At 34.8% G+C, this 25,801-nt stretch overlaps 1 protein-coding gene across 5 annotated transcripts in view; it reads right to left on the minus strand.

Annotated features, from left to right (window-relative positions):
• Window positions 1-9,655: 9,655 nt before the first annotated feature.
• The window catches only part of LOC123528516 (uncharacterized), a 28,884-nt gene continuing 12,738 nt past the window's right edge, over window positions 9,656-25,801 (minus strand). For 2 of the 5 annotated variants that reach the window (XM_045308275.2, XM_045308277.2), the window contains exons 2-5: window positions 16,878-17,282; window positions 16,005-16,076; window positions 13,656-13,836; window positions 9,656-10,255 (exon numbers count right to left, since the gene is read on the minus strand). In XM_045308275.2, the coding sequence (XP_045164210.2) occupies window positions 10,224-10,255; window positions 13,656-13,836; window positions 16,005-16,076; window positions 16,878-17,264 (672 nt within the window). In that variant the 5' untranslated portion in view covers window positions 17,265-17,282 and the 3' untranslated portion in view covers window positions 9,656-10,223. Of the gene's footprint in view, window positions 10,256-13,655; window positions 13,837-16,004; window positions 16,077-16,877; window positions 17,283-23,775; window positions 23,999-24,324; window positions 24,502-24,578; window positions 24,680-25,801 lie in introns of those variants that run through there. The other 3 variants (XM_045308278.2, XM_045308274.2, XM_053521848.1) reach the window with 3 other exon arrangements.

A 25,801-nucleotide genomic window follows, 5' to 3' on the forward strand; every position in this document is an offset into this window, starting at 1 on the left:
GTGCATTTCGGTATGGCATATTGCATACAAAATCGTTAGCATACTTTTGGTCATCAGAGATAAAATCATCATCATCATTATATTGAAAAATTCGTTGAGCATCTAGCCTAGGATTTTCTGTAGCTGGCCTTGCCTAACACAATGCATTCTCCTTGCATTGTCTAGTGCATGTATGTTTATCATGAAAGCTTTAGCATCATAGCGTTGTCTATTTTGTCTCTATGCATTTTAGCTAGAAATCTAATAGTTCATGCTTCATTTCATCGTACTTATATTTCGTACAATATGCCATGATATTTTATCAATATTCTGTAATTATATTATAATAATAAAGTCACGGCCTTATCCCATTCAATCAGCATTTGTTATTAATTGTCAAATGTCGGAAGCGGCAGGCCACTCTTACTGACATATGGTTTAAATCTAGGTCACTTCTCATCATGGTTAAAACAACATGCCTTACAGAATGACCAAACAGATTCTACTTGTTGCGTATGGTGGCATATTTCTGCATACGATAAGCATAAAGTTTTCATGAAAAGTTTATGAACTTTCGCGAAAAAACAATACTTTTCGCGGAAATTTGAACAAACTTTCGTGAAAGTAGGAGAAAGTTTTCGTGAAAGTTTTATCTGGTTAACGAGACATTATGTCAAAGTAGTGCCCTGAACTGCATAAAGATAACCCAATAGTCCCCTCTACGGAATGAAGTGTGTTATATCCACCTTAATCCCCGACCACCACCCCTAAGAGTGTCTTGAACTTATAGATATTTAATTATAACATTCAGATGGGTTTCAAAATCAACGTATTTTTTTAACTCCCTTTATTATTTCTGTTCATTCCGTATTTGTTATCGTATGCAGTAGTTGGCACTATCGTGAATTTTTTCCACTTAGAACAAGAGATTCTTTTCGTGAAAAGTTTGTAAATTTTCGTGAAAACCCTATACATTTTCGTGAAACTTATCTGGTTATCGTATGCAGAAATATGCCACCATAGTTGCGGGAAAAAAATTCACCCTCATTTTTGGCTGGCATTTGCCTAAAATTGATGTAAGATGTACAGTGGGGTAGGGGTCGGTAATTTCAAATATCTATTAAAGTAGATCAGGTTTGGTTGTGCTATTTTTCTGACTGATATATAAATATACGCTACAACTGAAATAAAAGTTTTCAACATAGCACTTTCTATTATCTAGGAAGTATAAATAGTAAAATATCAAAATTCACAAGTTTTCTAAGTTACTTTTTTCTTAATATATCTCTTACATGACCCCAACATTTTTCCTTTCCATTTTGAAGTATTTTTGTGTGTCACTAAAGCAATATATATTGTAGATCTGAATACGTTCTTTCCATTAAAAAAGTGGGTGGGGTAATTATGCCACCATGTAAAAAAATGAAAGAGATTTGTTAGTGGCATTAATGCTTATAAAATATTGATACCACCTTGTATTCACAGTAACCTGTAAGACCACTATAACATTTAGTGGGATATTATATGTTTTGTAAAATACCCACATTTTAAAACAATTACTTAAGTTAAAAATGCTTAAACAGTGGGCGAAGTAAATGCCCTATAAATAAAAACGAGTATGGTGACCTGTGCTTTTTCTGCCCTTATTTATCTTTGTTCTTCAAACTAATGTTCTTCAAGCTCACTGAGTATGAAAAAATTCTAAACTGTCGAAAAAAATTGATCCTACATTCTTAAAATAACTGGCAATAGTTCAGCGGCACTTTCTCATTACACATAACAATTAAGTGTAAAAATCTCTATTCTCTCCCTTATTACAATTAACTATTATTACCTGTCAAGAAAATGTGTTATATATTTAACTGGACCAAAGTGGGCTTTCGAAGCAAATTTAGGTAAAACCTACCATGAAATCTTTATCAAACATTTGAGTCCCAACATCACAAGTATGCGCAAAAACAAAAAGCAGACATAAACTCACCTACATTTGTAGATCTACAAATAACATTAGATATTACATAAAACATATATCATACTCATAAAATGTATAAAGAAAAGAAAACATTCTTTAAGAACATTTAAACACAATGTCAACTGTGAATAGTAAACAAGACTCCAAAATATAAAACAATGATTGTTCATTCCACACCCTATATATGTGTGCTCAATATACATAATGTAAAAATATTCATCATATAACAAATCGTATGTTTCCTGCGTTCCGTAACTATTGAATATATCATATGCAATGTTTTTACAAACAGCGTTACTAACTCTTTACGAAAACATACTCTAGTTACTAGTACTAATGTAACTATACAAACACACATTACAAAAATATAAAAATAGAAAGATAATTCAACAAAGGAACGGTTATTTCAGGACTGATCCTCAAACCTGGATGTGTATATATAAACATGTTGTGAAATATGCACGCTCGTTTGTACTGCAAAGCACTTTGTCGTTATTGGACTGCTATCATTTTGCTTGGTTACTTACATCATATGCTTCCAAAGGATCTTCTTATAGTTTGTATTAAAATGTAAACTAGTCTCAATTCCCTAAGAAAGTTTGTTGACAAGAGGATAAAAATTGTATGTCCGACCGTGTTTGACTGATTTTCATTGACATAACATAAAATCCTTTTCACTTAACATTGATAAAAGGGTATACCTTCAGAAGTATACCAAAAATTAATTATTAAATGAGAACGTAATTCTATAAAAAAAAACACAATTGTACTGGGTAATGTGTAACTGGCAAAGTAGAGACTAAGTTTAATTTACATATGGTACAGACTACACGAATAACATTTGAATAATGTCACTTTAATTTTGCTTTAACTTACGAAATCCCGCCAGATGAAATCAAAACGTCGCTCAGTTAAGCAGTTATTTGAAGCTAAGAGGTAATCACAAAATTTTAGTACGGTTGGAAGAGAAATTGTATCCCCAAAGATGTACATGAAAATAAATATGCAGATTGTTTTCACATAGTTGAATGCACCCTGGTTAAATGGCGCTTTTTCTGTTTGAAGAAAACAAATTATCTTAATATCTTAGATGTATTTCTTTAAAACGGTCTCGCGTGCATAATTCACGTATAAATGTTACAAAACTGATAGGACAATATAAAATGTTATAAGTGGATCACGTTTTGCATTAGCTGACGAGAGAATATTCACACACAAAACTACATCATACAGAATATAATGATGTCGTTTTATTTTGTAACTGAAAAAGAATCAAAATTTAACAAAGAAGATTTTACTATTTTTTGTTAGTTGGTATAACAAAACATTTGAAATTCGTAAATGTCAAAATGAGAAAAATGTTTCGGTAGTAAAGAGGCAGACAGTTCAGCTGATTATCATGGAAACGCTTGTATCCATTACAGTCCATCTTTTAACGTTACAAAAATACATGATATACAAAACGTATCAATTACAGCAAAAATGTGCTGTCTCAAACAAAACGATACAGATAATATAGTGATGAAAATGCCAGACTTAAGTTATCTGAAACATTGTCTAACAAAAGTTATGATTTTACAGACTAAATTCAATGTTTGTGGAAAAGTGTATTATAGTACGTTACTTTTTAACGAATCATTTTAGAGACACAATTAAGGTTACTAACAGTAGCTCTAACTTGCTTATTTTTAAATCTTTAAAATGAAAACATAATCTGTATGTTTAATATTATATCATACTTCAAAACCGTCTCTTAAGTAACATTCGTGACTATATTTTACATTATTAAAATTATTTTCATAACATTATTTGCGCTAAATAAATTACAATATAAGTTTTTTTTCTTGCATTATTAAGTAGCAGTGACACCAGTCCTGACAACTGACGTTTTGGTTCCGACGAGAAATCAATAATTATCTAAAAATCGATCAATCTTACTTGTATGGAATACTTCCCTGCGAATAGATCCCCGCTTTGCACTGCGCATAGCGTACGCGGGTACCAAACTTAGATTTGATGATCCGGTATGATATAGTCGTAAGAGCATTAATTTTCGTACCCGGTTTTTGATAAGCACAGTACAAAGCTGGGGTTCAAGCGGCAAGCAAGTGTTCCCATTGTCAGTGTCACTGTTGTAAATCTTGTTATTTTAATAGAATTGTTGGTAAAAATGCATTTTATAATAACACGCTGAAATGTTGCTTCATCTATGCTCAATACAGGTTAAAATGGTAAAGAATATTCGCTTAACTTGACGGTAGAGAATGGGGTGGCTGGGGGTTGTCCTGACCCCAAGTGTCTGTGGTTTCTTGCTGTTTGTAAGAGATGTTTCAATATGACACTAAAACGAAAACTGTTCTCGTATAGCTTTCTGTGAGACAAAAGCTTGTTAGTTACAATTATTTTTCTAATAAAAGAAATAAGTTAACGTATAATAAGCAGATAAATAAAAAACTAAAGAAATAAAACAAAAACAAAAAATCCCCACCACAAACAAAGTCATTTGATTACTAAAGCATTGCTCTCAATTATGATGATTATGAATCTATGTTTTAGTAATAAATCAAAATGTAGTAAAAACTATATAGTTTTATACTTCACGGAATGCATATTTATTTCGTATCATGGAAGTCATGCATGCTTTGACAATAGGCTAACACAGTAGATTCATATTGCATAGTGAACGCATTATAAAATAACAAAATTGTTTTACAATTTACAAACTGCATAGACATAATGAATAGATACACATAATACTAGTGTCGAAAAAGAACGTAAATAAGTGTGTGTCAATGAGTTGATAATTTGATTTGATCACATCCCGGTTATATACATACATGTATATAAAATTTTGTTATTGTTCAACACAAACGTTCAATTAAAAACAGTATTGATGCAGACCCACTTGATTCATTAAGCCTACATTGCATATAAAACGTTTGATATAAACGCTAATTGTTGGGATCAAAGGAAGTTTCCCGTTTGTTTTAAATTTAACATATCTGAAAAGTCAACAATGTAAATGTTTGATTGATAGTTCTGTCTGCTTATAGAGCCATTACAATATTGCTATTTTATAACTCAGATTTGTGTGGCACTAGTATGTATGTTATTCAGGCTTCTGTAGTCGTTCGATCACATTGTCAAGTAATTTGATGTCCTCTTCTAACCGCCTTCTTTTAATTTGAACTACTTGTAAGGGTGATTTTCCATCCTTGTTTGAAATTTTATTGACCCCGTGTTTGCGTAGTTTTTCTATTACCACACTACATACATTTTTACCTTCATCTGATTTAAATGCAGGAAGCTTCTCAACAGCTATATGTAATGCTGTTTGACCTCTATTGTCTGGTATTCTGTGTGCATTCTGTTCAATGGACAAGTCAATAAGCGTTTCGACAATGTTCCATTTTTCCCCGTTCAGTGCAAATACTAGTGGTGTTTGTTGCTTTCCATCGACACAAGATATTGGTATCTCAAATTTCGTAAGCAGTTTTAAGAGGACATCATTTCGTTTTAATACTGCTATGTGATACAGCGTCATGCCTCTTAGGCTCTCAGATAAATCTATCAAGTATTCAGCCTGTTTCTTATCGTGCTCCAATAGCAGTCCAACAATTTCTGTTTTACCATTCAACGCTGCCGAATGAATAGGACACTCACCATTAGCATCTCTTAACTGCAGACTCGGACCTTTTGTCAGCAGCTGTTTGACAATTTCTTGATAACCAAGCTTGCATGCTATGTGCAATGCTGTCTTTTTACCAGCATTACATTGAAAATTCATCTCATCAGCATCAAAGTGTTTGTCAGATAATAGACACTGTATTGCGTCTATATTTTCCTCCTCAACAGAAATGATTAATGGACTTTTTTCTTTTCTTCTATAATCACTGATTGACCTCCCACTATTGTCTAGTAGAAGGGCAAGTACGTCGTCATGCGCTTTTGTTATGGCTGCAAATATAAGATTGCTATCATCCGTTGAAACATTCATTTTGGAGATAAGATACCGAATCTTCGAAAGGTCGCCACATTCTGTTGCCAAAAGCATTGACATTTTCAAGTCGGTTTCTAATCTCATTTCAACATTTTCATTTTGGCTTCTGAGATCTTTCATTTCAGAAAAACATACCAATGCAAAAGGCATCACCGAGTTTTTCACGGCATATGCAAGTACTCCGATTTCGGTTTCGAAGATACCTTCACCTAGAACTTTCTTAACATTAAGTAAAGACGCCCCAACCGTTGAAACTGGATTTGTAAGAAGCGCCAGCAACAGCTCTTCAGTCATTGATTTTATAAAACCTTTGCAAAAATCAACATCTTTAAAAGCAGGATGCAGCAGAATTGTACAATTCAAGTACTCATTGGATATAATTTGACGCCCTTCTCCAGCATTAGTGTCTGGTGCATGTTTTGGCAAATCCTTTGCAGGACATATCAATTGCCAAATTTTAGAAAAAAGTTGATCATATCGGCTACATATGACCACAGCTTTGGTGTCGTCATCCGTATTTCTGCCCTGCCCTTCAATGCAAATATATCTCTCAATAAAAGGAGCATCACAGTATTTTAATACTGCCGTTCTGTTTATTTTCTCAAAGGCCACGAGTCCAACTGCATCGCTAAGCACGCGATGATTAAACCAGAAACTTTCTTGTTTGCTGTCCTGGTGGATAAAAGTTGTGTAATAGGAAAGTGTTTCATGAATAGTCCTCAAAGACTCATAGGGATTATACCCAAGCTGTTTAATGGGACCAAGTATTGAAGCTGGAGTATTGTCTATAGTCTGCTCCAGATCACGCAGACAGAGTTTTTGTGACTTTTGAGCCCAGAGAACAAAAAATGCAAGAAATGTATGTTTTTTTTCGAAAACACTGTCAAGACAGCTTTTGATATGAGTCATAGGACTTGAAAAAAAGTCACCCTTTCTTTGAAAGAGGTTTTCTTGTTGACAAAACAGCCTGGCACATTCTGGGAATCCAATGATAAAGGATGATGGGTTATTTGACTGCTCTACACAACCAGAAATGAGTTTACCATCAATCTCTCTTTTGTTCAATTTCATGTGATTTTCCAGAATCAGTTTTTTCTCAGGGGTTGTCAGGTCTTTGGACGAGATTTCAAGAGTATTTTTGTCACTTACTAAGTGTGAAACATACATCTTTGCTAGTACCTCATCTAAAATGTATGACCGGGATGTGATAATCAATTTCAAATGCTTCTTAGAAACGTTATCGATCATATCATGTATTTTTTTTAGCCATTTCCTACTTTCCCCTTTATCAAACATAGCACGACCAAACATATCATCAATAAGTACAGTTTCAACATTTTCATTGTTACACAAATCCCAGTCTGTGGGCTTATTGACTTTTAAACATTTATCGGGATTCTTCACAAGCTTTTTTGAAAGTGTGGTTTTTCCTTCGCCCTGTGCACCTTTCAGTACAATGATTCCCTCTTTCTCAAACATATACTCGGCTTGTTTAAAGATTTCTGTCTTGACAAAATGTTTTTCATCTAAAACATCGGCAAGTTCTCTTCTAGACCGCTCTGTATGAAATAATTTCATGTCAAAATGAGAAATTATACTATTTGATAAAATTAGGTATTATTAAATACTCTATCTAATTGATAATACATTTTACAGTTTATTACTTATTGTATCAATCCTATTTTAACTGTTTTCCTCTACGACGGACTGTTTCATGCGCACAAAACAACGTCAGCTTATCAACTGTTTAATCAACTGAGTTCGCGAAAAAGGTTAGTTACAACACAAACAGGTTTTTTTTTTCTGTTGGTACTTAATTTCCATTATTTCGCTTTCTACAGATATATATCAGATAATAATTTATGTTTTGGGAACTGTCACGACTTCTTTCCATCGTTATAGGCTACGGCATTCAAATCTGTTGCACACGGACTATCGACCTCTTGCAACAGTTTTTAAATCGCCTCCATTTCTTCAAAATAGCGTAGACTGTTACCCAAATACTTATGTAATAGCTGAATACTGCATTATTGTTAAACGAATTTTCTGCAGGATATCTGATAATAAAATCTGGAAAACTAGACGACAAACAGACACAAATGCCAAAATTTTGGCCATGCCAAATTGATTTATAGTTCTTAGGAACATTTTCAAAAAAAAACAACAACAAAAAACATGGAGCGGGAGCGCAGAATTTTTTTTTATTTCATAATTTTGACTTTTTGTCGAGGGTGGTGGCGGTTGGGCGGGTGGTACATTTTTAATGAATCATGCCGGAGGAGATCTTGGACGAATTGACTTGGTCTATAATAGGTAAAGACAGAAGAAATTTTGATGTTCCAGCAGGGAAAGCTAACATGTGATAAAAAGAATGTTACAATTGTTCATTTCCACATTGAATTTATTATAATAGTAAGGCAGGGCCTTGCAATTTATAATTCTATTCATATCGATTAAAATATGATTATGCAAAGACAATTTAATGACACGTTTCAAAATAATGACAAAAATAACACTAATTCGAGTGCTAAACATAGGGTTGCTTACAACAAATCCCCATGCTGTTTCAACATACGTACACTCTTCTTTATAAATATTAGGACTATTCTGATTTACTGCAACAGGAATGATTCAGTATCTTTATCTGTATCTTTAACTGTATGCATGGCGATAAAATACGGTCACAAATACTTTTTCAGATGAATTATGTTTGTAGAGGGCTACCGTTCAGTTTAGACTTCGCGGATTGACCGGGAAAAGAGTATGTTTATTGAAAGTATGTTGAAGTTCTAGCCGTTTTTTGTTTATTTCGTAGGAATCGACCAGAAATCATTTTTGTATACATGTATACCGTTCATCTGTAATGTCGTAATGTCGCGGTACTTGACATTCGACGTAACGACATTAAACAAGAAACAACACAACAGTGTATTTCTTGTCTTTATCACAATATTTCATGTCATATGCATCAATAACTGTGTGAAAATGAACAAGATATCATTCAAGAAACATCCATGTGTACTTCGAACAACAATAGTCAGCCATTGTTATCATGTGACGTCACATCACTAATGTCGCGATATAGGTCAACAATTGTGTCAGTCAAACTATCATAGGTTAAAAAACACTAAATATAATTCAAACATTGAAAAACTATCTAAGTCAAACTAACAGGAACACTCAAAAGTCATTAAACGCCAATTTAAAAGTTTTATATTATCTTTTTACATTGGCACTATCGAAAATATTCTCCTCTGGGCAGCGGACACACCAGATATTTTGCAAGTAAATCACAAGGTCGCGGGCATGGTCATAATGTAGCGGAGCCTAAGAATCGTACTATTACTTAATATTTTCTATTTGATAGTTATCTAACATGTTAAAAGTCACTGTTCAGTATCATGGGTGTATTTTGAGGAGATGGTCAGGGGCCCCCATCCCTTCTTCCCCCTTAAAATCCGTCGAGTTAAGACATTTTGATGTTTCGCCTGATACCAATATTTCATTCATTTTTGTGTAGCTGGGGGATGTTACGTAAACTTTTGTGTCCTCTAACCTATAGGCGGGACTTAATTTGCATAATTAATGAGGACAAATGCCGATCAGCTGGTAGACGAACTTATAAACATTGCAGATATTTGCTTAATTCATGGATTTTTGCAATAGATATGTGAAAAATACGATTTTAATAAATATTGACAGATATTTAGCAATGTAACTGCAGGTAGGAACATTTTTCGCCAGCATGAGTAAAATAGGTCACGAACTTCCCGGTAAACACCACGTAGGTGGCGCAACTCAAATACCGCGAAATTAGTGATGACGCGAGATTAGTGATGTTGAGTATATAGAATGAACGTCGAAAACGACATGGATTGAAAATCGTGGTATTTTGTGAAACTTTTCATCATTTTTTTGCTATTTGAGGGATTTTAATGAAATAAAAAGTGTTAACGCTTGGATTGATGCTTTCAAGTGGCGACCACAAAGAGAAAACCGTGATCTGGTCGTTTCTTGCAGCAGTGTTCTTGTTTGTTTAGCATGATGTTTTTGTCCCGTTGGACACCTTATATCTTTATATACATATATAGGCCTATTAAGTAAAATATTTGATTATGTGTCTAGCACCTGTGTCTCACTCCATATGTTCGAAATTAAATTAAAGACAGTCTGAACAATGGAACGTACATTTGCAGTATTAACATATGTACACATTTTTGGAAACACACCTGTATATTGCCAGCTTAAAATATATTAAAATAATGGTATATGTTAGTTAAGAATAAACTTACCTAGAGCCATCTCTGAAATGAAATAATATAGACATGCAATATATACAGTACTTTAGTTGGTGTTGGTGAATTTCAAGTCATTAAAGAACAATGTAGATAATATGACGGCTTTCCAGATTAAAACAGTTAATAGAAATCCGAGTTGTTCTTAAAATACACTTTTTAAGGCAGGGACGGAAACTTTAGAAGAACACAACGGCTCGATGATATCATTGGAAAGCATTTACGTCAAACGTGGGGCTTCGAACCCATAGCGATTCTAAGGCAATGGTTTTTACCAATCGGTTGTAATAAACAGTACAACGTTGAAAAATGTTTTATTTCTCTTGCAAATTTTATCAAGTTATTTGAAGATCATTTTACTGCAAATATACTGAACAAAATAAGTAACTTTCGCTGTGTTTACGTGCAGATATACGTAAATATGAAAACAAGGATTAAATTATTTGTATATGTGTTACAAGAGTATTTCAATGTTAATTTTGTGTGGAAAATTTTATCGCTCTACATTTTCGGAAAACTGATGAAATGGTTGATTAAATGTGGTAGTGTTCGTACACTAAAATCACACATTAATACTGGGTATGGCCACTTTGAGCATCGAGGACTGCCTGACATCGTTGGCACATAGAACCAACAAGTGTGTTTATTTCGGCCTGTGGAATGTTGTTCCACTCCTGAATTAAGGCTTGTGTCAGTTCATTGACGTTTCACGGTGGAATGGGGCGACGTCTAACACGCTGGTCCAAATTATCCCACAGGTATACCATGGGATTCAGACCTGGGCTTTAGGCGGCCCAGTCGTTAATAAATGCAATGTTATTTGTTCTGAGAAAATTCATAGTACATCTAGCTGTATGGCTTGTGGCATTATCCTGTTGAAACGGGGTGATATTGGCATTATTTTGAAACAGTGGCATCGTGACGCGCGGAAGTCCAACACGTGCTAAATCTTCCGTACGCCCAATTGCTTGAAAACATTGCCTAAGGTTTCGAATAGCACGGCCAACAACTCTAGCAACCTCATTTGTCGCCATACCAGCATTAAAGGGAAAGGCAATGTTGTTGTTATGTTAATTCCGTCTGCTAGGATTTCTTAAATCGTTTAAAGAAATGAAAAAAAAATTAAAATCAGCTTATAAATGAAAAGGTTATGAGTATTTAAATATTTGATCAAAATGGCGGCAATTTTGTTTCAATGGCAGCAAAAAACAAAATGGCGGATTCATTAAATTTCTAGATACATATTTGACCTATATTTACTTATTTCTGTAAAATAATTTCTCTACTCTTCCAGCTATAATGAAGGAAATTGCCATGTTTTACATCTTACACACAAGAAGCATATGAAATCAATCTATATAAAAGGTTATTTGCCAAAAAAGAGTTCAGCAGTGTGTAAAGGACATCATAAACACACTAAAATGGCTGCCTCTATGATCAGCCATTTTCTTAAATTTCAAACTGTCATATCTTTTTAATAGTGGTCCGATTTTAAAAAACCTTTCAGAGTTATGAAAGGCTTACGGATGGCTTTCATATAAAATTGTCAGGCATTCCTTGCTCTTTAAGCATGCCAATGGCACGTTCACATAAATTTGTTGAAATTCTAGGCATATCAAAAAGAAAGAAAACTGAATAAATTCCTTTTTTCAATGTTTTTTTCTTACTGACAACAAAGTCTATAAAATCAGACTGAAAGGTTTGATTTTATAAACACGGATCATACCGGTCCGTGCATGCACGAGGAAATCGAGTTCTACGTTTTCTTTTTTTGAGTAATGCGTACAATCCAGTTATAACTGGTTTTATTTAACACATAATCGTTTGCCCGAACATATGTAATCAATTTGACATGTTGATTTCTTTTTGATAACATTAAAACAAGCAATATATTTAAAAACGATGGTCAGCGAATTGTAATATGACAAGACGTTTATGAGGTTTTCATATCATTTGTGTTATTCTATCATCTATCTAACATTTTTCAAATAGCAAAACTAAACCCCACACTTGAACAATTTAAAAGGTTCTCTTTTATTTTTTCACCAAGGTTTCGTAGGGATGTAATTTTGTTTCGTTTATCCTACGACACTTCTCTACCCAGAAGACCTTAATCGATCGACTAATCAACCCACTTTTTAATCTGATACGCAGACCGTATTCAGCTTTTTCTGTAAATTGATATATTGTGGTATTTGAACCGATTTTTATTATATTTATTAAACTTATTCATCATTTTTAGATATATCAATATTCTTCTAAATATACTGAGCGAAACGTAGCTTTAAAACTATAAACAGCGTCATTAAGGACAAATGCTTCGTCTGTCATTTCACTCAGCGTAGCACAATCAACAGAGTGAAAAGAAAAGACACCCTCGTCCAATCAGGCAGAGTGTTGTATAAATCTTTCATTTTGATAAATTATCTTTAATGCGTTATCAAGTAGTCTGATTTGCAAACTTCAGTCACGTGGCATGGGTCACGAATTCGTTCTAAGACAGCGTTCGCCGAAAAATATGTATAGAAATCGGAAGTTTCTTTTTGGTTCAGTATATTTGCTGTAGTAAATTGATATTGCTGATGTTCACTATGTGAAAAATACTTCAATCACTTACACACGCACGCGCGCACGCACACACACACACACACACACACACACACACGCGCGCGCAAATACACATATACACACACGTAGGCACGTGCATGTACAAAGACATAGACAAAGCAAAACACAGATAACGAGGACGAAAAACTGAAGGAATACAATGGGGCACCGGCTTGGAACGGTCAGTCGGAAAACAGTACTATGGAGTTTTAACTATTTATGGCTCAGACGACAGATATCGAACAGCTCAGTTCTGGTTGGATTGAAGAATTGTCTATCATATAATCCGCCACCTGTTCCGTCAGAAGCAATCAAAGTAGAAAACATAGAGCGTCCAACTTTTAACCCTTACCCTGCTCAATTTCTGTAATGAACTTGTGTCATCTTTCAATTTAGACAGCACAATTAACTGCTAAAAGGGGTGCTTAACAAAAAAGATACTGACTGAATGGCGAACAGTGCAGATCTGCACTAATCGTGTCCAGCATGATAAGGGTTAACAGGATGATCTGTATCCTAACTTCAGTGCTTGTTGTTTTTGTTCCTAGTAACATGAGATTACTGAAGAACTGATTTACTCACGACACCAGACTTTTAACAAAATGTTTGATTACTATGGACATAAAATATATAAGAGAAGAAATACTGAATTATCTGAAAATGAAGAAACACTTCTCTTCGTGAAAAATAAAGCTGAAATTAAATTTTGACAGTATCTCGTGAGTTAAAATTAAAAACTTTAAATTGTGGAAAAGAATTAGTATATGTCACGAGTAAAACTTAAATGCAAAAACAATTATACCGCTTGGGCTGTGTCGTAATATAGTCTTGACTACTACTTCCTCCATTGCTTTGTCTTGGACATCCCATTTCTGAAGTTTCGCCAACAGCACTTTTTCAAATTCTTTGTCAAAGTTTTCTGTTTTCAGGTTTTCAAGCTCAGCTTTGAGGTTTGGGATACCTGCTCCAAAACGCAACAATACCTTCAAATACGAAAAGAAAATCTTACTTGAAAAAATCACACTGTAAATCCCCATGCACGCACGCGCACGCGCCCCCTCCACTCACCAACGCACACATTTTAAGACATCTATAATAAGTAAACGAGGAATCATAAACCATAGTTTTTTTTAAAAGTGTATCATTCTTTGGTATCTACTTTACTTGCTCTGTTAACTATGGAAGTTAAATATTCGTAAAGAATAACGGATTTATAGAAAAAAACAACAACAATATCTATTGGAGAGAAACAACCACAACATACAATGACAAAATACCTTTGATTCATTACACCTACGTGTACATCAGCTGACTCTGTCAAAATATTGATCTTGACTCAGTATTCCTATGCTTTTATTTCTACAGCAACGTTTTTAGTTCGAATCTTTGATACTGATCTGTATGGTGACGGCTTTTAAAGTCTGAGTTAAGCACCGACATTGACTTTGTGTATTTGAAGGGTTTTTTCATTACTGGTCAGAAATTTATCTTTCTAACCTGGTTTAAGCTGTCATTTATTGTAATTATTGGATCTAATCCATAATTGAGTTTAATTGCAGTTCCCGAAATGGAGTGTTTACAATGGAGACTGTGGGAATTTATTTCTACTCACTCGTCATTTTCTGCTGTATCTTATCCGAGTCAAAGCGTAAGTGCAAAGGTAAAAAAGAAGTCATTAATTTTTATTATATGTAAGGAATCATGTGTTACTAAATCGAGGCAGGGCCGGAGGAATTAATAAATCAGTAAAATGTGAATGAATTATTAGCAAATTTTATGAAATAACATGCGAACTATGTTGCCTTTGGTAGATTTTATTGATTGCAGGGTATATATGATATTAGGTAGGTTCTTTTATCGTTCTTTAATTTATTTGGTTTGCCTCTGAAAAGTTCATTCAACTCGGCCGAATAATCCTGTCCCCAACTCGCCCAAAAAAGTCAAATACATAAAGAAACTAATCTAATATTCTTTACATCTTTCCCGACTTCATTTTGCTCAGTTAGTACTTGCTACCATAAAGGTCTAACAATTTCGTTTCTGTTCTATTTTTCGCCCATAAAGTTGTTATTTGATTTGGAATATTATAAGTAAATGTCCGCCAACAAAGAGAGAAGCTAGACTTTAAACAAAGTATGATTAAAGTATGTGTTGGAACTTAACTCCTCTATTTTCAGATTATATGTGTTATCATGTGTACCTTTCGACTATTACAAAGAATAACGATATAACGAGTATATCTTCACCGATTCCGCTTATCTTTTCTGTTATTTTTACTGAAAATTTCATTCTGCTTAAATAGTTCTCAACTGGACTCCTTATAAAGGATAATCTCTTATCTTTGTCTCAGCTCCTTAGCTTATATATGTGCTATCATTATATTATTCGATTATCATATAACTTCTGGACCTACATATCGATTCCATAACGATAATTTTTTTCTTCTTTTTTTAATAAGCAATTCTGCTGCTTCCAAAGAATACATACTCCATAAAACAAACTCTTGTTTATCTCTAGTTTATATTATCCACGTCAGTCTCTCGGTACTGAATGATATATCTGCAAGCTGTGCTTATATTAATGCTACTGTGATCTAGTTTTTTTTTATAATTGATGCTGTGTTATTTTGAAAATTAAATCTACAGCGAACACTTGTTAGAGTGACTACGAAGCTTTAAGTGTTTTGACTAATTTTGAGAGAATCAAATTAATTACTACTTTAAACGTCTTACATAAATTTGTATAACGACTCATGAATTGAATAATTAAGAATGTAACCTATCAAATACAAATTATTCTACCTTGATCAGACGTAAAAGGACACTACATATTAGAATATATAGAGATCAAAAGCAATCAACGGTAACTGATCGTTATCTTACAAACAATAAATTATTTTTTTAATCCTATATACCGAAGAAGCAAGGCATGTGATGTATTCAAAGAGCAATGAAATAACAATAACGAACAAAACCGATGGACTACCTGAATATTCAAACACATTCATACAATATGATAGACGTAATCAAAGAAAATTAGCATCGGGAAAATATACTAGATTTAAAGAAAATCTAGTTGCTATTTCAATTATGATGATTATTATATCCTGCTACATCTTACGGAATGTTTGAATATAAAGAGTGAAATCTACCTTAGATATCTCTTCCCAAAGGACATCGAATTTGTTCTTAGTAAAACCACCATCATGTGCCGTATGATGTATCTACAAATGAAAATAGTTGTTTGATTGATACTTTAACACCTTTAAATGTATTATCACCTTCAAGTAAAGATGTAATAAAGAAATATATCGAGATATGTTCTCAGCATATGTTTCTATTTTCAACCGAAAGAGTTGCAATGTAGTTATTTATAACTGATATATAGTAAAATGAAATAAATTGTGAGCCTTTAAAGTAATGATCTTATGAATTTCACCGTTGAATATATTTTGAAACGAAACAACACACCTATTTTGACATTTCTTTACTTTTCCAGAAGACATGTTGTTTCATCGATTTGCTTACTAACCATTGTAGGAATGAATACATCTTTTTCGATGATTGTCCCTACATAACTTACCAAATCTCGAGCCAAACAAAAGACTTGCGTCTGCTACTGTGAAAAACAAACACTGGCAGGATAGATTTAAAAAGCGAAAACTTTTATTTGTGTTACGCATTGTCAAGATTGCCCGGCAGAGCATTTAAATGAACCGAATTCATTAAACACGGAAGCGTCGCTGTTATTTCATTTAACAAAATCTTTTTCTTGCCATATCTATACCAATGAAAAAAGCTAACTCGCAATTTACTTTGACCGATTGTGTGATTTCATTGACAATGAAATTGCAAAACATAATAACATTTATGAGTTGTTTCATCTTGCAACTTCTTTGTCCCTACAGGCAAATCTAAATGAAAGGGCAGTTAGTTTTGGAGAAACAATGCAAAATAATACTATATGGAGACAATGATCATCTGATATCATAACTATTATAACTGTATAGAATAAATATTTCTACCTCATTTCTGAAGTTCCTGAGACGCACAATTTCAGCTTCGTCTGAAATGTCGGCAGTAGCAGGAGTATTGGTTGCCTTCCATACAGGATCATTACTTGGTTTCACACAAAGAAAAGTCCTATGCAAAAGGACTAGTAGTGTGATGTCGTAATTTTCGGATGATGAGATACCTGATGTTGGATAAAGTTTCTCATATTGAGAGTCAGATATAATATGCCTTTTCCTTAGCTTTTCTATTTCTAACTTTACACTTGAATCTTTCGTAAGATTAGGATGTTTCTTCTGGAGATTATCTCTCAAAACTAGTCCACCACCTTGAACAATAAGATGATAAAGTCTGCATCTTCTTGTGTCATCTTCCGTCAACTGCAGAGCTGAGGTTGCCATAACACTATAGTATTTATTCTGAAAAATGAAATAACCATATCGCGTCATTTATAATACATATAAAGGCTTATCAACTTTATCTGTATGCAATAAATAAATGTACTTCAAGATAACATAACATAATACATTATTAAGTATATACCTACGAGTTTTCTGTCTGAGATACGACATTTATTTCACCAATGAAAACAAGACCCTGTAGTAAACTTCCATCGGATATTAAAAAGTATTCAATGGTCGGACTACCTTTTTCTAATTGTGCGTCAAAAAGAGCACCGTTTCAAATAAGTTTTCTCGTAACTATAGTCCATTTTTACTGATATAACAGTAGAAATACGTAAATGTATATAAAAAGTGTCATTAAATCAGTACCGACGCATTCGGCTCTCGTGGATTTTACCAGACCAGATTACACTCGGCGCAAGTGCCTCGTGGCATGAAGGCCTCTCAGTATCCATTTCAGTTAACTACAAACTCGCAGATCAAAGTACAGTTTAAATAACCCTACTGTACTTCAGGTTGTGACCTTTTCCGTGTTATGCTTGAGTTTCTAGTCATTTATTTCTTCGTATGGTGTTCTTTTGAAATTCACGAGAAACTTCTATTTTCTTCTTCTAGGAAAGACTGGATGACAACCGAGAACAGGTCGGTGACACTGGAAAGATAGGTGACCACCAGGAACAGACTGGCCCAGGGGCACTATGAGTAGCATCCCGAACTGCAGTCTTCGGGAGGACGCACTATACCATACCGTACAAAGTGTACAAGATGTGCACACTACTTCTCAAGTGGTTATGGAAGCTCCTGAAAGTGGTCTGGAGGAAAGGAGATGCACCCGGACCCAATGCCATACCGTACAAAGTGTACACGATGTGTACAATACTTCTCATGTGGTTATGGAAGCTCCTGAAAGTGGGCTGGAGGTAAGGAGATGTCCCAGAAGCTTGGTAAGAGGCAGAGGGAATATTTACACCAAAGGAAAGGAGCTCCAAGACAGTCAACCAGTTCCAAACAATCTCGTTGCTCAACACCGAGGGGGAAATATTCTTTGTTGTCCTTGCAAGAAGACTGACATCATTCCTGACAGATAATGCTAATATCAACACACCAGCTACTCTACACAGCCCTCCAACACTACCATGTTGACCGACACATTAAGAAAATCATCACCAGCTACCTGGATGGAATTAAGCCCCGGTTTACTGTTGGTGACCAGCTGACCGACTGGCAGAAGTTGGAGAAAGGGGTTGTCATCTCTCATCTAGCCGAAGCTTTATGAACGACCTCACGTTGACAACAACAAGTCACATACAAGCTAGGCTGCTAAATCCAGATCTCTCATCATCAAAAAGGGGCAGACGACAGAGAGGTTCAAACTTCAAGTACAGACGAGAAGATCTCATCCAAAGTGAAGAGCCCGATAAATTGCCTGGGCAAGTGGTTTGACGCTAGTTTACAGGATAGGGACAATGTCAAGAAGCTCGAGAACCAGTTAGAGGACGGCTTGAAGAAGATGGACCGTTGCGGACTACCCGGCAAGTTCAAAGCCTGGCTCTACCAGCACGCCCTACTCCATAGGCTGATTTGGCATTGATGCTATACGAGGTACCCAGCTCAACAATGAAAGCCCTTGAGAGAGACTCACCAGCCGACACCCCCAAGTTTCACCAGCATAGGAATGTACGGAAAGAGCAACAGACTACAGCTCCCACTGTCCTCACTGGTAGAGGAATTCAAGACAGCCAAGACAAGACTGTTGTTAACTCTGAGAGATTCTCCGGACGAAATTATCCGTGAAGCAGGAATTGTAACCCGTATTGGCAGGAAATGGTCAGCAACAGAGACGGTGAGCAACAGAGACGGAAAGAGCAACAGACTACAGCTCCCACTGTCCTCACTGGTAGAGGAATTCAAGACAGCCAAGACAAGACTGTTGTTAACTCTGAGAGATTTTCCGGACGAAATTATCCGTGAAGCAGGAATTGTAACCCGTATTGGCAGGAAATGGTCAGCAACAGAGACGGTGAGCCAGGCAGAGAGCTCACTCAAGCACTAAGACATTATCGGAATCACTGCTGTCGGACGTCAAGGTACCGGTGTCACCAAGACAAAATTTTGGAGCAGATCAGACCAGAAAGAGAGGGGAGCAATGATCCATTCAGAGGTCAGGAGAGCGGAAGAACATGCCAGACAAACGCGGGCGGTAAAATGGGATCACAGGAAACATGGATTACGTGGAACACCACAGACAGGACGTTGACCTGGGGAGACATCTGTAAGTATGAACCACTGAGACTGTCGTTTCTTTTTAGGTCTGTCTATGATCTTTTACTAGCGAACCTCTGCTGATGGGGACTCACAGTCGACCCTAAATGCAGCCTATGTGACAGACCAGGCAAACTAGAGCATGTACTTTCATCCTGTTTAACATCACTGACACAGGGAAGATACAGATGGATAGATGACACAGTCCTCAGAGAGATGACTGACTGGCTGGAGGGAGAGAGAAAGAAGGAACATGGAAGTAACCCCCATCGAAGTTATATCGCCTTTGTCAAGCCGGGTGAAACTGCAAAGAGAGCAAACCAACAGCAAACATCGATCCTAGACGGCACTACCGGATTGAACATGGAAGTTGACCTCGGGAGGAGACTTGTATTCCCATACATTGCCCAGACCACCTTGAGAACAGATATCGTTCTGTGGTCCAAAACGTGAAAGAAGCTCATCGTCATCAAGCTTACAGTACCATGGGAGACAAGATGTGAGGAGGCCTACGAGAGGAAGAAGGCAAAGTACACAGAGCTTCTGAACCTTTGCAGGCAACGAGGTTGGCGTACTTGGCTGTTCCCCGTTGAAGAAGGCGTTAGAGGGTTCTGTTCGCAGTCCGTTTGCCGACTGATGACAGCAGTTGGAACTACTGGCAGAGAGAGTGTCCATGGATTTGAGGGTCGAAACACCCGATGACGGCAGACTCCATGTTGATAATGTTGGTTGAGGAGCAGTCTACAGTCCGTAACAGGTACTACGATTGTATTTCTACACGTTGCAAGGCTCCCGTGGAAATATCTTGTAAAACGTCATAAACCTAAATCCCCTGCGGCAGAGTTCGACTCTGCCACTCTGATACGGAGTGATCTCCCGTAAACGATTTACATTCAACTCCTCCCCTAGTCAACTCCTCTCCCAGTCAACACGTCCCCATTTTGGTCATTTCGTATCCCTTGAAGATTTCAAAATAGTCATTTCGCCCCCCCCCCCCCCTCCACCCTCCACTTTTCCGCCCCTCCTTTTCAGTCTTATTTTTTGTCAAAGTTTCTTAGATTATGATAGATATAATTTTGATGTAAAATATGTGTTCTGTAAAATATGTTCTACATAAAAACATGAACATTTTACTTTAAAAACTACATTTTGTGGTGTTGCTTTATAAATACCCGATCGTATGTAAAAGTGGAGAGTTCATGTGCATTGACTAATGCGGCCGTGTATCTTTTATAAAGATACTTTTTGTCTTTATCCGCAATTACGAGACGGCCATACATTTAGACTCGGTTTCGATTATTATGTTCAGGCATACGTTAGCGTTTTAATGATATTAAGTTGTGTATCAGGTTTCTTGTATTAGACCATATATGTTACATAGCAGTCTTAGAAACCGCCTTTAAACAGTATTTGACATGGTTATGGTTCCCTAAGGAGTAGAAGCTTTAGAAATAATCAGTATCCTCTTTATGTTGAAAGAAGAACTAAAAAACAAAACAAAACTAAAAAGAAAAACAAACAAACAAAAATCAAGCAAACCAAAATACACGTGACACTCATTATGTTCATATTATTAATGTTGTTTGCGTTTAGATCAAACGTCGTACAAACAACAAATAACTAAGATCGCTTTAAAGAAAGTCATATAATTTAGATAGCAAAAAGTCTGAAATTGTATTTACCCGTCACTCCACTTAATCACATTTCAAAATATTAGTTTTTTTATAACTTCCTGCTTGACTTTTTTTTATAGATTTCAAGGAATTCTACCCACTTGAAATCTCTCCAATGATATCTTACGATAATTCGTACAGTGTGTTATCTTATATGTTCATAACAGTAGCAGCATTGAAAAAAGACACACATTTACTGACAATATTATTAACAAACAACATTAGAATGTCCTTGTATCGTTTCTTAACTTGTACGAAGAAAAATACTTCGAAAAGACCTAAATGTTTTTTCTGATTAAAACAAGCTATTATCTGGATCTTGAATGATCACATATGGCAAAATAGATGTTTGAGATTTTATACCGATAATGCTCTATGTAAAATTATTCAAAACGTAGATTGTACGTCTTTTACTGACCATCAGTACGACAGACGTTCAACTTTACATAATGTTTGCTGCCTTTTATCATTTTTAATATATTTCTATATAATAATTTATACCGTTCATCATTTTTGGGTCCAAACTATTAGATATGAAATGATGAAATCATTCCAGTTTAAATTATCAAGTGATAAAAAGGTGCAGGTTATGTCAAAAAGCGGAAATGAACGTTTAATTTCTGCTTCAGGCACGACAAAATGGTTTAGAAGAAAGAAAAAAGCATTTTTGCATACGTTGTCCTTGTTTTGTCATCGACAAAGGAAGTATTTTTGTACCAATATACAATTTAAAGTCAACCACAGGTATCAAGTGTGTAATGGTTTGGATATGAGTAATGGAAGAATAGTTAACGATCTGGATAGCAACTAAAGTTATATGATCGATTGATTAAAGCAGATACACCGGCAGTTTTCTCCTTCACTAATTTCGAGGAAAGGAAAGGTCATAAAACTTAACACTGAGCTAAAAGATGAAAATGTGTATCAACGATCCGAGAATTAACATTATAACTATTTATTTGGTTAGGAATGTATATAAGATTGTGTTATGTATAATAAAGGATTTATTCAGGGAACATTTTAGAATGAAATATTATATCCTGATAGGTAGGCCAAAACTATTTTTAAAACATATGGTGTTAGTACGTTTGAGTGCGAGACCTGTGCACAGTTATGAAAGTCAATCCTCTGTGAAACCCTTGGGTAGGTCACAAATCAGTCTACCGTCTTGATTTTGATTTGGTCTAAAACAAATTCTTGTTCATTTGTATACCACATTAGTTGTCAGTTGCTCTTTAGTATCAGCGATCAGTACATGAATAGAGACTAGACCCCTATTAAAAAGCGATTAACAAATTTGAAAAAGAAATATCTTCAAGAGAACTTACATGATGTCTCATTTGTTTTGTTTTGAACGGCCATAGACACATGCAAACAAACTGCTACCGTTGTACTTACCATACAGTGATATCATAGTGGCAACTACATATTTGAAGGATTTTTACAAGACATACACCTTAGTACATTCGTTATCTCAAACATCTCAAACATTCAAGTTTAATAATGATTCCAGATTCTGAAAAGTAATATTTTGTTTAAACTTTTATTAGCTTTATAACAGAGATATCTACTTAGCTGTTACCGAATATTCTAGAAACATATAGTATCGGATCATTGTCCTTGTAAGTTTAGAATACTATTAAGCAGTGTTTTTACGTTTAAAAAAATCATACAAGACGTGTTTCATATTGATCGAAAAAAAAATACATTCAGATACTACTTAGTACACATTTGTGAAAGAATATTTGAATTATTATATAAATCGAAGAACGCTGCCCTGTTGAATACGAGACCAGGTTTCTTCCACTTGGTCAATAATGAAAAATGACGCCACATCACTAAAGTGTATCCTTGTCACATTATTGTCATTGTAATGAATATTAATGATTAGATCCTTGTAATGTTTATCTTTTTCGTTGTTCTTTCATATCACTCTCACTTAAAATGTGCTTATATTCATAGATAGTTATGTTTAAGTTGCAGTTAATATATTTCTAAATTTTATGGAACTTATAACAAGCAGCTGGCTTTCATATGTAATTGACAAAACATAACTTAACAATAGAATATTGTGAGAAACATAACTAATCAGCTAAAGTACAAATGAGGGCCAAAGCCACCTGAGTACCATTACTCTAAATACAAGGCCAAGTACACAGAGACTCTATTAATCCGCAATTACGAGTAGACTCGCTTTCGATTATTATGTTCATGCATACTTTAGCGTTATAATGATATTCAGTTTTGTATCAGGTTTCTTGTATTAGACCATATATGTTACATATCAGTCTTTGAAACTGCTTTTAAACAGTATTTCCCATGGTTATGGTTCCCTAAGGAGAAGAAGCGTTGGAAATAATCAGTATCCTCTTTATGTTGAAAGAAGAACAAAAACAAAACAAAACAAAACAAAGGAGAAAAACAAACAAACAAAAATCAAGCAAACCAAAATAAACGTGACACTCATGCTCATATAATTAATTTTGTTTTCCTTTAGATCAAACGTCGTACAAACAACAAATAACTTAGATCGATTTAAAGAAAGTCATAAAAAAGTCTGAAGTTGTATTTACCCGTCACTCCACTAAATCACATTTCAAAATATGTGTTTATTTTATGACTTCCTGCTTGACTTTTTTTTTTTATAGATTTCAAGGAATTCTACCCACTTGAAGTCTACCGGTAATTTGTACGGTATATTATCTTATATCTTTGGTACAGTATGATCATTGTGAAAAGGCACACGTTTACTGACAATATTGTTAACAAACAAAAATAGAATGTCCTTGTATCGCTTTGTGTCCTTTTGAATGTTCATGTAATTTGTACATATCACAGTTTATGCATAGTTATACTAGGTATCATCATCCATAGAATATCCATATTTATTAAGTCGAAATGGTTTGATTTTACTTACAATAAAAACGAAATTTTATAACATCTGAAACGACACTGAATAATTTCTATGAGTTTACAAGATATATTTGTGCCAAATACAATTTAGATCGGAAAACCAATGTAGCGATTACTTCTCTGGACATTGCCAGGGTTAATGAACAGAGTTCGGTAACAAATTTGAAAAAAAAAAAGAAAACACATAGGAAATATCTACAAGAACTTACATGATGTCTCACTGCTTTTTGTTTTGAGCGGCAATATTGTACACATCCAAACACACTGTTGCCGATGTACTTACCAGACAGAAAAACAAACATACAAAAACCAAGCAAACAAAAATAAACGTGACACTGATTATGTCCATATATTTAATGTAGTTTTCCTCTAGATTAAACGTCGTATATGCAACAAATAACTTAGATCGATTTGAAGATATTCATACAAATTAGAAACAAAAAAAATCTGAAATTGCATTTACCCGTCACTCCATTAAATCGCACTTTAAACTATTGGCCTGGTTTATAACTTCCTGCACGGCTTTGTATAGATTTCAAGGAATTCTAACCGTTTGGAGTCTACCAATTGTACCGTATATTATCTAATATCTCCGGTACAGTAGGATCATTGTAAAAATGCAAACATTTACTGACAATATTATAAACAAACAAAATTTGACTGTCCTTGTATCGTTTCTGAACATGCACGAAGAAAAATACTTCGAAATAGTCTACAAATTTTTCTGATTAAAACAAACTATTATCTGGATCTGGAATAATTATAAGTGGCAAATAGATGTTTGAGATTTTATACCGATAATGCTCTATATAAAATTACGTCTTTTACTAACCATCAGTACGACGGACGTGTAACTTCAAGTTATGATTATTGCCTTTTATCATTTAACATATATTTTTACATAAACATTTATACCGTTCATCATTCTTGGATCCAAGCTGTGATATATATGAAATGATGAAATTATCCCAGTTTAAATTATCAATTTAAAAGGTGCAGGTTATGTCAAAAAGCGGAAACGAACCTTTAAAAGGATGCTATCATAATTCTTGTAATTTTATCATTAGGCAGGAAAAATGATTTAGAAGCAAAAAAAGCATTGTTGCATATGTTGTCCTTGTTTTTTCATCGGCAAATGAAGTATTTTTGTACCAATATACAATCTAAAAAAGATAATAGGTAAGGGTAGATTTCTCGGAAGCACAGAGCACCAAAAACACAGCCTCAGAGCAACGCATTTGCAAAGTAGGCCCACAACAAAAAGAAGCTGTAATGGAAAAATATTACAGACGGGTTGCTTCAAAATCTAACAAGTACATATAGATTTATGCGAAATATAGATAGAGGGAGAAGAAGTGGTAAGGGGTAAAAAAGGGGGGGGGGGGGGGGTGGGGGAAGAAGTTGAAGGGGAAAGTAAAACAAGGATAACTATACAAAGGGAATGCTACGTTCCTTAATCACAGTTACACTACAACGTAAACCACAATAATGCAGACATTCATGTACCAAAGATAAACACACAACCACACCCAACTAACTAACATGGAAAAACAGACAAGTAAGATACACGAACACAATAGGGCACCAAAGTCAACCACAGGTATCAAGACTTAGTGCATTGGTTTGGATAGGAGTAATCGAAGAACAGTTAACGGTTTGGATAGCAACTAAAGTCATATGGTCGGT

Source organism: Mercenaria mercenaria, chromosome 13, assembly GCF_021730395.1.
Source record: "Mercenaria mercenaria strain notata chromosome 13, MADL_Memer_1, whole genome shotgun sequence".
Lineage (NCBI taxonomy): Eukaryota > Metazoa > Mollusca > Bivalvia > Venerida > Veneridae > Mercenaria > Mercenaria mercenaria.